Raw genomic sequence first — 14,269 nt, forward strand, 5'->3', positions numbered from 1 at the left:
AACAGGATGCATATTTTGGAATATTTGTATTCTGTACAGACTTCCTTCTTACCACTCTGTCATTTAGGTTAGTATTGTGGAGTAACTACAATGTTGTTGATCCATCCTCAGTTCTCTCCTCTCACAGCCATTAAACTCTGTAACTGTTTTAAACTCAACATTGGCCTCATGGTGAAATCCCTGACCGGTTTCCTTCCTCTCCGGCAACTGAGTTAGGATGCCTGTATCTTTGTAGTGACTGAGTGTATTGATACACCATCCAAAGTGTAATTAATTCACCAGGATCAAAGGGATATTTTATGTCTGCTTTATTTTTACCCATCTACCAATGGGTGCCCTTCTTTTTTGAGTCATTGGAAAAACCTCCCTGGTCTTTGTGGTTGAATCTGTGTTGTGAAATTCACTGCTCGACTGAGGGGCCTTACAGATAATTATATGTGTGGGGGTACAGAGATGAGGTAGTCATTAAAACATGTTAAACACTATTATTGTACACAGAGTCCATTATTACATGACACGTTTACTCCTGAACTGATTTCCAAAGGAGTTGAATTCTTATTGACTCAAAGACATTTTCATCTTTTCGTTTTTTAATACATTTGTAAAAAAAAATAATATTAAATAAATTTTAAAAAACATAATTCCACTTTGGCATTATGAAGTATTGTGTGTAGGACAGTGACAGAAAATCTCAATTTAATCCATTTGGAAATTCAGGCTGTAAAACAACTACATTTTGTAAAAAGTCAAGGAGTGTGAATACTTTCTGAAGGCTCTTGAATCCTTTGAAGAACATTTTAATACATATTTAATTAGGGGATAATAAGAAGAGATCCTCAGAGAATAGGAAACACAATTATATGAACTCTACACATAAAATACAATGAAAGTCGTGATATATAGACCTACTGTACTTTAAAGGTAGACATTCGCAGGGTTCAGTAGGTACACAGTGTACGGAGGGTTTGAAAATAATGGAGAACGCCTGCTCTACTACAGATAAACGTCAAAGACATACAGGCTGGGTATTGTAATAGAAAATGTGATTGGTATTTCAGTGGCAAGTAGCAGCAAGAGGCCCTTAAAAGCAGATTTAAGATTTCTGGTTCAAAGTTTCCTTTTAAATCCTCCTGTCTACTGTACTCTTAGCTTTGCGCTGCGTTATCTGGCCTCTGTCTGTTTGAGACATGTGTAGAGAGCTGTAATTAAGGATTGTCTCTCTGTCTCTCTCTCTCTTTCTCTCTGTTTCTCTGTTTCTCTGTCTCTCTGTTTCTCTGTCTCTCTGTCTCTCTGTCTCTCTCTCTTTCTCTCTGTTTCTCTGTCTCTCTCTCTCTCTCTCTGTCTCTCTGTCTCTCTGTCTCTCTCTCTTTCTCTCTGTTTCTCTGTCTCTCTGTCTCTCTTTCTCTCTGTTTCTCTGTCTCTCTGTCTCTCTCTCTCTCTTTCTCTCTGTTTCTCTGTCTCTCTGTCTCTCTCTCTCTGTCTCTCTGTCTCTCTGTCTCTCTCTCTTTCTCTCTGTTTCTCTGTCTCTCTGTCTCTCTCTCTCTGTCTCTCTGTCTCTCTCTCTTTCTCTCTCTCTCTGTTTCTCTGTCTCTCTCTCTCTGTCTCTCTGTCTCTCTGTCTCTCTGTCTCTCTCTCTTTCTCTCTGTTTCTCTGTCTCTCTGTCTCTCTCTCTCTGTCTCTCTGTCTCTCTCTCTCTGTTTCTCTGTCTCTCTCTCTTTCTCTCTCTCTCTGTTTCTCTGTCTCTCTGTCTCTCTCTCTTTCTCTCTGTTTCTCTGTTTCTCTGTTTCTCTTTCTCTCTGTTTCTCTGTTTCTCTGTCTCTCTGTTTCTCTGTTTTTCTGTCTCTCTGTCTCTCTGTCTCTCTCTCTTTCTCTCTGTTTCTCTGTTTCTCTGTTTCTCTTTCTCTCTGTCTCTCTGACTCTGTTTTTCTGTCTCTCTGTTTCTCGGTCTCTCTGTCTCTCTGTTTCTCTGTCTCTCTGTTTCTCTGTTTCTCTGTCTCTCTGTCTCTCTGTCTCTCTGTTTCTCTGTTTTTCTGTCTCTCTGTCTCTCTCTAGCAATATGTATACATCCATTATACATTGTTAGTGCAGACAGCTTGACAGGGCCGTTGCCCCTAAAATAGACTCTGATGAGCAGAAAGGAATGAAATGTCACTTTCACATTGTTAATTAAAGTTGGGATCTTTGGGGAGACAGAAAGAACAACGTACAGTACAGGTTTTACCATTTAATTTAACAAAATGGCCATCCCATTAGTGGTCTGAAGTCAGTTTAGCAGCTCTTAAGTGTCTGATTCAAAGCTGGAATGATAGCCTGCTGTGACAGCAGACTGCACAGTGATTTAATTATTTGCCAACCCAATACTTTCTTACCCGATTGAAGCCATAAAAACTGTTGTTGAATCTCACAGCTTGGCTCCTGACTTAAATGCGTAACACACTTCGGTAGAGTCTGGCTGTTGTTTTTGTCGCGTTTGACATTTGTATGTCTTTTTTATACCAGACGGGGAGCCTCTTGTGCATGTCTCTAGCAGCTTGTGTAATGTATGGATACAGTATGTTTAGCCAGTGCAGTATTGTCTGTAGGTACTCAGGAAAAGGGCTTGAAAGGAAACTATAGAAAATACCCCATAATAAAATGACTCTTGTCAATTTACCTCATTTACAGCATTCCTAATATCTAACAGATGTTCTCTCCTGTGTAGTGTGCCTGTGTAGAGCACAATCCTTTGGGTCTTCTTCAAATGCAGTGCACTATTAGGGAATAGGGCGCCATTTTAGCCACCGCCATTGGTAACCCACTCTCCTCTCTGCTCCTCAGTCCATGGTACTGCTCCTCCACAGTCAGCGTCAGTACATCTTTGAGTTCGACAAGAACGACCGCCTCTCCTCTGTGACCATGCCCAACGTGGCCCGCTTCACCCTGGAGACCACCCGCTCCGTTGGTTACTATAGGAACACGTACCGCCCCTCTGAGGGGAACGCGTCGGTACTGCAGGACTACAGTGAAGACGGCCAGCTAATGCAGACGAGCTACCTGGGCACAGGGCGCAGGGTGATGTATAAGTACGGCAAGCTGGCCAAGCTACTGGAGATGCTCTACGATACCACACGCATTGCGTTTACCTACGATGAGGCGGCAGGGATGCTGAAGGTGGTGAACCTGCAGACTGAAGGAACCACCTGCACTATAAGGTACTGTGGTTGGGTTAGGTTAGGGTTGGGTTGGTGTTAGGGTTAGGGTTGGGTTGGGTTGGGTTGGTGTTAGGTTAGGTTAGGGTTGGTTTGGTGTTAGGTTAGGTTAGGGTTGGGTTGGTGTTATGGTTAGGGTTGGGTTGGGTTGGGTTGGTGTTAGGTTAGGTTAGGGTTGGTTTGGTGTTAGGGTTAGGGTTGGGTTGGGTTGGTGTTAGGTTAGGTTAGGGTTGGTGTTAGGGTTAGGGTTGGGTTGGTGTTAGGGTTAGGGTTGGGTTGGTGTTAGGGTTAGGTTGGGTTGGTGTTAGGGTTGGGTTGGTGTTAGGGTTAGGGTTGGGTTGGGTTAGGGTTAGGTTGGGTTGGTGTTAGGGTTAGGGTTGGGTTGGTGTTAGGGTTAGGGTTGGGTTGGTGTTAGGGTTAGGGTTGGGTTGGTGTTAGGGTTAGGGTTGGGTTGGTGTTAGGGTTAGGTTGGGTTGGTGTTAGGGTTAGGGTTGGGTTGGTGTTAGGGTTAGGTTAGGGTTGGTGTTAGGGTTAGGGTTGGGTTGGTGTTAGGGTTAGGGTTGGGTTGGTGTTAGGGTTAGGGTTGGGTTGGTGTTAGGGTTAGGGTTGGGTTGGTGTTAGGGTTAGGGTTGGGTTGGTGTTAGGGTTAGGGTTGGGTTGGTGTTAGGGTTAGGGTTGGGTTGGTGTTAGGGTTAGGGTTGGGTTGGTGTTAGGGTTAGGTTAGGGTTGGGTTGGTGTTAGGGTTGGGTTGGTGTTAGGGTTAGGGTTAGGGTTGGGTTGGTGTTAGGGTTAGGTTAGGGTTGGGTTGGTGTTGGTGTTAGGGTTGGGTTGGTGTTAGGGTTAGGTTAGTGTTAGGGTTTGAGTTGGGTTAGGGTTGGGTTAGGGTTAGGTTATGGTTAGGGTTGGGTTAGGGTTAGGGTTGGGTTAGGTTAGGGTTGGGTTAGGGTTAGGTTATGGTTAGGGTTGGGTTAGGGTTAGGGTTAGGGTTAGGGTTGGGTTAGGGTTAGGGTTAGGGTTAGGTTGGGTTAGGTTAGGGTTGGGTTTGAGTTGGGTTAGGGTTGGGTTAGGGTTAGGTTATGGTTAGGGTTGGGTTAGGGTTAGGGTTAGGTTATGGTTAGGGTTGGGTTAGGGTTAGGGTTGGGTTAGGGTTAGGGTTAGGTTATGGTTAGGGTTGGGTTAGGGTTAGGGTTGGGTTAGGGTTAGGTTATGGTTAGGGTTGGGTTAGGGTTAGGGTTGGGTTAGGTTAGGGTTAGGGTTGTTGTTACGAATCCCTTTTGGCCCGACGGTCTAGGGGGGGATGGTAATGAGACCCGTAACATAACTCATGCAAATTATTATTGTGACAAAGTAAAAGTGTGAACGAAATAACCACGACAACAGAAATCTACCGTCAAACTCTAAGTTTATTGTAAAACACACGGTAATGGGGGGGAGCAGGAAAAGGGGCTGAGCTGGACCCAAGGAAAGAAACAATAAGTATTCAAAAACACACCCCTAAGCTAGACTAGCCTACTTTAACAACAGCTAACTAACTAACCAAAAAACATGGACTGGACTGACATTAATGTTCACTACACTACAGGTACCGTCAGATCGGCCCACTCATCGACAGGCAGATCTTTAGGTTCAGCGAAGAGGGGATGGTCAACGCACGCTTCGACTACGTCTATGACAACAGCTTCCGGGTCACCAGCATGCAAGCGGTGATCAACGAGACTCCTCTCCCCATTGACCTGTATCGCTACGATGACGTGTCGGGGAAGACGGAGCAGTTTGGGAAGTTCGGGGTCATCTACTACGACATCAACCAGATAATCACCACGGCCGTGATGACACACACCAAACACTTCGATGCCTACGGCCGCGTGAAGGAGGTCCAGTACGAGATCTTCAGGTCACTCATGTACTGGATGATGGTGCAGTACGATAACATGGGACGCGTGGTCGCCAAGGAACTCAAGGTTGGTCTGGTCAGCTCTTTCTTTCTGTGCTGTTTGCTTTAGGATCTCTTGTAGGTCATCTCCCAAGAGTCACTCACAGGATAAAACAGACAAGTAGACAGTAGAATTAGACACATTTGAAGTATATGACAGCAAATGTCTTCTTCTTTGTTATCAGAACACCGTTCGAACGGTTTACGTGAGTCATTTAACAGACTCTCTTATCCAGAGCCACTACAGTAGTGAGTCATATAACAGACTCTCTTATGCAGAGACACTACAGTAGTGAGTCATTTAGTAGACTCTTATCCAGAGCCACTAGAGTAGTGAGTCATTAAACAGACTCTCTTATGCAGAGACACGACAGTAGTGAGTCATTTAACAGACTCTCTTATCCAGAGCCACTACAGTAGTGAGTCATATAACAGACTCTCTTATGCAGAGACACGACAGTAGTGAGTCATTTAACAGACTCTCTTATCCAGAGCCACTACAGTAGTGAGTCATTTAGTAGACTCTTATCCAGAGCCACTAGAGTAGTGAGTCATTAAACAGACTCTCTTATCCAGAGACACGACAGTAGTGAGTCATTTAGTAGACTCTCTGATCCAGAGCCACTACAGTAGTGAGTCATATAACAGACTCTCTTATCCAGAGCCACTACAGTAGTGAGTCATTTAACAGACTCTCTTATCCAGAGCCACTACAGTAGTGAGTCATATAACAGACTCTCTTATCCAGAGACACTACAGTAGTGAGTCATTAAACAGACTCTCTTATCCAGAGACACGACAGTAGTGAGTCATTTAACAGACTCTCTTATCCAGAGCCACTACAGTAGTGAGTCATTTAGTAGACTCTTATCCAGAGCCACTAGAGTAGTGAGTCATTAAACAGACTCTCTTATCCAGAGACACTACAGTAGTGAGTCATATAACAGACTCTCTTATCCAGAGACACTACAGTAGTGAGTCATTTAGTAGACTCTCTTATCCAGAGCATGTTATAGGATTTAATAAACCGGGTGGTTCGAGCCCTGAATTCTGATTGGCTGAAATCCTGTGGTATATCAGACCATATACCATACTGGGTATATTCCCTGCTCATTACGTTGGTAACCAGTTTATATCAGCAATAAGGACCCTCGGGGGTTTGTGGTATATGGCCAATATACCACGGCGAAGGGCTGTGTCCAGGCACTCCGCGTTGTGTCATGCATAAGAACGGCCCTTAGCCGTGGTATATTGGCCATATACCGCACCCCCTCCGGCCTTATTGTTGCTTAATTATAATCACATTTGATTGATTGATTAAGTAAGGATTAGTAAGGTGGGTCTGTACACCAACACCTATAGATTGATCGACTGATTGATTGATTGATTGATTGATTGATTGATTGATTGATTGATTGATTGACCAATCCATGTTTTGTTTCTCTAAGGTGGGTCCGTATGCCAACACTACTCGGTATACCTATGAATACGATGCTGATGGGCAGCTCCAGGTAGTGTCTGTCAACGACAAGCCACTGTGGCGTTACAGCTATGACCTGAACGGTAACCTTCACCTGCTGAGCCCCGGGAACAGCGCCCGCCTCACGCCGCTACGTTACGACCTCCGAGACCGCATCACCAGGCTGGGAGACGTCCAGTATCGCATGGACGAGGACGGCTTTCTGAAGCAGAGAGGGAACGAATTCTTTGAGTACAGCTCGCCTGGACTACTGGTTAAGGTAAGATAGTAGCAACACTCCCTCACAGTTGATGCTTTATAAAACCACACAGTGGACACTTTCAAAAACAGCTCAAAACTCTTCCTGCTAGCCGATGCTCTGTCTTGAATATCTTCCTGCTAGCCGATGCTCTGTGTTTGAATATGTCCCTGCTAGCCGATGCTCTGTCTTGAATACGTTCCTGCTAGCCGATGCTCTGTCTTGAATACGTTCCTGCTAGCCGATGCTCTGTCTTGAATATGTTCCTGCTAGCCGATGCTCTGTCTTGAATACGTTCCTTCTAGCCGATGCTCTGTCTTGAATATGTTCCTGCTAGCCGATGCTCTGTCTTGAATACGTTCCTGCTAGCCGATGCTCTGTCTTGAATATGTTCCTGCTAGCCGATGCTCTGTCTTGAATATGTTCCTGCTAGCCGATGCTCTGTCTTGAATATGTTCCTGCTAGCCGATGCTCTGTCTTGAATATGTTCCTGCTAGCCGATGCTCTGTCTTGAATACGTTCCTGCTAGCCGATGCTCGGTCTTGAATATGTTCCTGCTAGCTAAATCATTTTAACGTAAGGTAAATCTTTTTAACGTAAGGTAAATCTTTTTAACGTAAGGTAAATATTTTTAACGTAAGGTAAACATTTTTAACGTAAGATAAACCTTTTTAACGTAAGGTAAATCTTTTTAACGTAAGGCAAATCTTTTTAACGTAAGGCAAATCTTTTTAACGTAAGGCAAATCTTTTTAACGTAAGGCAAATCTTTTTAACGTAAGGTGTCCTCAAGTGTTGTATAAAAGGTGTTGATCAAATATAGTAACTATTTTTTTCTTCTTTTATTGATTGATATGTTTCTTGTTAAGGTCTACAACCGGGTGAGCGGCTGGAGTATCCGCTACCGGTACGATGGTCTGGGTCGGAGGGTCTCATCTAGGTCCAGTCTCGGGCACCACCTCCAGTTCTTCTATGCTGACCTGTCCAGTCCCACCCGGGTCACTCACATGTACAACCACACCAGCTCAGAGATCTCTTCCCTCTACTACGACCTGCAAGGACACCTGTTCTCCATGGAGCTCAGTAGTGGGGATGAGTTTTATGTAGCGTGTGATACAATCGGCACGCCGCAGGCCGTCTTCAGGTGATTATGGGGGGAGGGGCAGCGAATCTTAACTTCGTCATGATGTCCGTGGGAGGATAAGTTCACTTTTGGCTCAGTAGAAGAATAATATTGTTTTATCTCTGTTGTATTAATGTCAATGACTCTATTTTCTCAAACTTGAAATAAAGTACAAATAATGTATAAAAAAAATATATATATATTTATACCGTACCAGTCAGAAGTTTGGACACACTTTATTTGTACTATTTTCTATATTGTATATATATATATATATATATATTGAATAATAGTGAAGACATCACACATATTAAATAACACATATGGAGTCATGTAGTAACCAAAAAAGTGTTAAAGAAATCAAAATATATGTTATATTTGTGATTCTTCAAAGTAGCCACCCTTTGCCTTGATGACAGCTTTGCACACTCTTGGCATTCTCTCAACCAGCTTCACCTGGAATGTTTTTCCAACAGTCTTGAAGGGGTTCCCACATATGCTGAGCACTTGTTGGCTGCTTTCCTTCACTCTGCGGTCCAACGTCTTTTGGATGGGCCGATAAAACAGGTGTCCTGTGGTCATTAAAGAACCCATGGCACTTATCGTAAGGGTGTTAACCCCGGTGTCCTGGATAAATTCTCAATCTGGCCCTCATACCATCACGGTCACATAATCATCCCCAGTATCCGATTGGCTATTTCATCCCCCTCCTCTCCCCAGTAACTATTCCCAAGGTAGTTGCTGTAAATGATAATGTGTTCTCAGTCAACTTACCTTGTAAAATAAGGGTTAAATATACTCATCCCAAACCATCTCAGTTGGGTTGAGGTCGGGTGATTGTGGAGGCCAGGTCATCTGATATAGCACTCCATCACTCTCCTTCTTGGCAGCACAACATCACTCTCCTTCTTGGTCAAATAGCCCTTACACAGCCTGGAGGTGTGTGTTGGGTTATTGTCCTCTTGAAAAACAATAGTCCCACTAAGTGTAAACCAGATGGGATGGTGTATCACTGCAGAATGCTGTTGTAGCCATGCTGGTTAAGTGTGCCTTCAATTCTAAATATATCACAGAGAGTGTCACCAGCAAAGCACCCCAACACCATCACACCTCCTCCTCCATGCTTCACGGTGGAAACCACATATCTACACTTCGTCTCACAAATATTAGATATTAAATATTATATTAGATGATTCCTTAATTGTCGTACAGAAGTGTTTTTGTTTCTTGTTTTATACAGTGACGTAATTTATCCGAAATGATTGGAATGGAGGAACAGGGGTACGCTATATAGGGAACAGAGTGTCATTAAGGAAGTACCCCCTTGGACTCATTTTGGTGTTCTTTATTTCAGTGGCTCTGGCCTGATGATCAAGCAGATCCTCCACACTGCTTTCGGGGAGGTGTACCTGGACTCCAACCCAAGCTTCCACCTCATCCTGGGGTACCAGGGTGGTCTGTATGAGCCCCTGAGCCGCCTGGTACACATGGGCCGGAGGGACTATGATACCATGGCCGGGCGATGGACCACGCCGGACCATGAGGTGTGGAGCAGGCTGAACGCCAACAACATAGTCCCTTTCAATCTGTACATGTTTAAGAACAACAACCCTCTCAGCAACAGCCTGGAGACCAAGTGTTACATGACAGGTCAGTCTGAGGAGGGAGGGAGGGAGGGAGGGAGGGAGGGAGGGAGGGAGGGAGGGAGGGAGGGAGGGAGGGAGGGAGGGAGGGAGGGAGGGAGGGAGGGAGGGAGGGAGGGAGGGAGGGAGGGAGGGAGGGAGGGAAGAATTATTGTGTATATATTGGCAGAGAAACGGAATGGAATGAATGAGAGAGAGAAAGCAGTCACCATGCTGCAACTGTTCTGGTCTACAGTAAGACTACTGTTCTGGTTTACAGTAAGACTACTGTTCTGGTCTACAGTTAGACTACTGTTCTGGTCTACAGTTAGACTACTGTTCTGGTCTACAGTTAGACTACTGTTCTGGTCTACAGTTGAAAAACAGCTTCTATCTCAAGGCCATCAGACTGTTAAACAGCCATTACTAACATTGAGTGTCTGCTGCCAACATACTGACTCAAACCTCTAGCCACTTTAATAATGGAAAAATTGGGTGTAATAAATGTATCACTAGTCACTTTAAACAATGCCACTTTGTATAATGTTTACATACCCTACATTACTCATCTCATATGCATATACTGTACTCCATACCATCTACTGTATCTTGCCTATGCTGCTCTGTACCATCACTCATTCATATATCCTTATGTACATATTCTTTATCCCCTTACACTGTGTATAAGACAGTAGTTTTGGAATTGTTAGGTTAGATTACTTGTTGGTTATCACTGCATTGTCGGAACTATAAGCACAAGCATTTCGCTACACTCGCATTAACATCTGCTAACCATGTGTATGTGACAAATAACATTTGATTTGATTTGATTGTGTGGCTGACTAAACTGATCCAGGATCAGCACACTACTGCTGTCTGTAGTACCCAGGCTGTTACTAGACAGAGCTAGGTTTGGCGAGGCACTTCTTCAAGAAGCAATGGGTATATATATATCATTCATTTAAATTATGACAAAGAGCTGTCAATATCACAGAGTAGACCTTTCAACAGATCTCAGATCAGCTCTATGGCCCTCCACTAGACTGAAGGAGCATAACAGATCTCAGATCAGCTCTATGGTCCTCCACTAGACTGAAGGAGCATAACAGATCTCAGATCAGCTCTATGGCCCTCCACTAGACTGAAGGAGCATAACAGATCTCAGATCAGCTCTATGGCCCTCCACAAGACTGAAGGAGCATAACAGATCTCAGATCAGCTCTATGGCCCTCCACTAGACTGAAGGAGCATAACAGATCTCAGATCAGCTCTATGGTCCTCCATTAGACTGAAGGAGCATAACAGATCTCCGATCAGCTCTATGGCCCTCCACTAGACTGAAGGAGCATAACAGATCTCAGATCAGCTCTATGGCCCTCCACAAGACTGAAGGAGCATAACAGATCTCAGATCAGCTCTATGGCCCTCCACTAGACTGAAGGAGCATAACAGATCTCAGATCAGCTCTATGGCCCTCCGTTAGACTGAAGGAGCATAACAGATCTCAGATCAGCTCTATGGCCCTCCACTAGACTGAAGGAGCATAACAGATCTCAGATCAGCTCTATGGTCCTCCACAAGACTGAAGGAGCATAACATATCTCAGATCAGCTCTATGGCCCTCCACAAGACTGAAGGAGCATAACAGATCTCAGATCAGCTCTATGGCCCTCCGTTAGACTGAAGGAGCATAACAGATCTCAGATCAGCTCTATGGCCCTCCACTAGACTGAAGGAGCATAACAGATCTCAGATCAGCTCTATGGTCCTCCACAAGACTAAAGGAGCATAACATATCTCAGATCAGCTCTATGGCCCTCCACAAGACTGAAGGAGCATAACAGATCTCAGATCAGCTCTATGGTCCTCCATTAGACTGAAGGAGCATAACAGATCTCAGATCAGCTCTATGGTCCTCCATTAGACTGAAGGAGCATAACAGATCTCCGATCAGCTCTATGGCCCTCCACTAGACTGAAGGAGCATAACAGATCTCAGATCAGCTCTATGGTCCTCCATTAGACTGAAGGAGCATAACAGATCTCCGATCAGCTCTATGGCCCTCCATTAGACTGAAGGAGCATAACAGATCTCAGATCAGCTCTATGGCCCTCCACTAGACTGAAGGAGCATAACAGATCTCAGATCAGCTCTATGGCCCTCCACTAGACTGAAGGAGCATAACATATCTCAGATCAGCTCTATGGCCCTCCACTAGACTGAAGGAGGAATGCTAAGTAGCCTGTTAGATATAACCACAGTGATTTCTTCCTGTTAGATAAAACGTGCGTCCCAAAATGGCACCTTATTCCCGACATAATGTACTGGTCCGAAGTAGTGCACTATATAGTGAACAGGGTCCATTTGGAACGCAGCCTTATAGCTTCCTCACCAGAGAGGTTTCTCTATTGTGATTGATGGTGCTGACATTTCCATTCCATTCAGCTGATTACCTGGGTCCTTTCATTGTCTTCAAACCCCCAAAAAATCCTTATTTAAAACATCTCTGGTCAGGTGCCACAATGCAGCCGTGAATAACTGAAGAGGTGCCTAAACGTGGAACCCAGAGAATAACTCTACTGCCCATAATGAATAGAGCTATTTGGAGGGGGTTGACATAACAAATGACTCAGTATCTACTCTGCTTCAGTCCCACTTTCATGCTCTTTTGGGGATGTGATTTAAAGCTGTTTCTGGAATGTGATTGAAATCAAATCAAATCAAATTTTATTTGTCACATACACATGGTTAGCAGATGTTAATGCGAGTGTAGCGAAATGCTTGTGCTTCTAGTTCCGACAATGCAGTAATAACCAACAAGTAATCTAACTAACAATTCCAAAACTACTGTCTTATACACAGTGTAAGGGGATAAAGAATATGTACATAAGGATATATGAATGAGTGATGGTACAGAGCAGCATACAGTAGATGGTATCGAGTACAGTATATACATATGAGATGAGTATGTAGACAAAGTAAACAAAGTGGCATAGTTAAAGTGGCTAGTGATACATGTATTACATAAGGATGCAGTCGATGATGTAGAGTACAGTATATACGTATGCATATGAGATGAATAATGTAGGGTAAGTAACATTATATAAGGTAGCATTGTTTAAAGTGGCTAGTGATATATTTACATCATTTCCCATCAATTCCCATTATTAAAGTGGCTGGAGTTGGGTCAGTGTCAATGTCAGTGTGTTGGCAGCAGCCACTCAATGTTAGTGGTGGCTGTTTAACAGTCTGATGGCCTTGCGATAAAAGTTGTTTTTCAGTCTCTCGGTCCCAGCTCTGATGCACCTGTACTGACCTCGCCTTCTGGATGATAGCGGGGTGAACAGGCAGTAGTTCGGGTGGTTGATGTCCTTGATGATCTTTATGGCCTTCCTGTAACATCGGGTGGTGTAGGTGTCCTGGAGGGCAGGTAGTTTGCCCCCGGTGATGCGTTGTGCAGACCTCACTACCCTCTGGAGAGCCTTACGGTTGAGGGCGGAGCAGTTGCCTCGATTGTGCATCTGTAGAAGTTTGTGAGTGCTTTTGGTAACAAGCCGAATTTCTTCAGCCTCCTGAGGTTGAAGAGGCGCTGCTGGGGATGTGATTGAAAGCTATTTCTGGGGATGTGATTTGAAGCTCTTTATGGGGATGTGATTTAAAGCTCTTTCTGGGGATGTGATTTAAAGCTCTTTATGGGGATGTGATTTAAAGCTCTTTCTGGGGGTGTGATTTAAAGCTCTTTCTGGGGGTGTGATTTAAAGCTCTTTCTGGGGGTGTGATTTAAAGCTCTTTCTGGGGATGTGATTTAAAGCTCTTTCTGGGGATGTGATTTAAAGCTCTTTCTGGGGATGTGATTTAAAGCTCTTTCTGGGGATGTGATTTAAAGCTCTTCTGGGGATGTGATTTAAAGCTCTTTCTGGGGATGTGATTTAAAGCTCTTCTGGGGATGTGATTTAAAGCTCTTTCTGGGGATGTGATTTAAAGCTCTTTATGGGGATGTGATTTAAAGCTCTTTCTGGGGATGTGATTTAAAGCCCATTGTCACCTTATTAAGCCATGTTAGAAAAACACAGTTTGGTGGAAAAGCTACTATAAATAAAGCACCTAAGTAGACCTGGTGAATGTTTAATTATGTTTATGACGGGCTCTCACCTGTGTAGACCAGGTTAATGTTTAATGATGTTTATGACAGGCTCTCTCTGAGAGGTGTCACCTGTGTAGACCAGGTGAATGTTTAATGATGTTTATGACGGGCTCTCACCTGTGTAGACCAGGTGAATGTTTAATGATGTTTATGACGGGCTCTCACCTGTGTAGACCAGGTGAATGTTTAATGATGTTTATGACGGGCTCTCACCTGTGTAGACCAGGTGAATGTTTAATGATGTTTATGACAGGCTCTCTCTGAGAGGTGTCACCTGTGTAGACCAGGTGAATGTTTAATGATGTTTATGACGGGCTCTCACCTGTGTAGACCAGGTGAATGTTTAATTATGTTTATGACAGGCTCTCACCTGTGTAGACCAGGTGAATGTTTAATGATGTTTATGACGGGCTCTCACCTGTGTAGACCAGGTGAATGTTTAATGATGTTTATGACGGGCTCTCACCTGTGTAGACCAGGTGAATGTTTAATGATGTTTATGACAGGCTCTCACCTGTGTAGACCAGGTTAATGTTTAATGA

At 44.1% G+C, this 14,269-nt stretch overlaps 1 protein-coding gene across 4 annotated transcripts in view; it reads left to right on the forward strand.

The window, feature by feature from the left end:
* tenm4 (teneurin transmembrane protein 4) overlaps positions 1–14,269 on the forward strand; it is a 783,671-nt gene that overhangs the window by 743,708 nt on the left and 25,694 nt on the right. For all 4 annotated transcript variants that reach the window (XM_052468712.1, XM_052468713.1, XM_052468714.1 and 1 more), the window contains 5 exons: positions 2,818–3,191; positions 4,771–5,149; positions 6,570–6,860; positions 7,708–7,982; positions 9,316–9,611. In XM_052468712.1, the coding sequence (XP_052324672.1) occupies positions 2,818–3,191; positions 4,771–5,149; positions 6,570–6,860; positions 7,708–7,982; positions 9,316–9,611 (1,615 nt within the window). The remainder of the gene's footprint in view (positions 1–2,817; positions 3,192–4,770; positions 5,150–6,569; positions 6,861–7,707; positions 7,983–9,315; positions 9,612–14,269) is intronic.

This window comes from Oncorhynchus keta, chromosome 18 (genome assembly GCF_023373465.1).
Source record: "Oncorhynchus keta strain PuntledgeMale-10-30-2019 chromosome 18, Oket_V2, whole genome shotgun sequence".
NCBI classification, from domain to species: domain Eukaryota; kingdom Metazoa; phylum Chordata; class Actinopteri; order Salmoniformes; family Salmonidae; genus Oncorhynchus; species Oncorhynchus keta.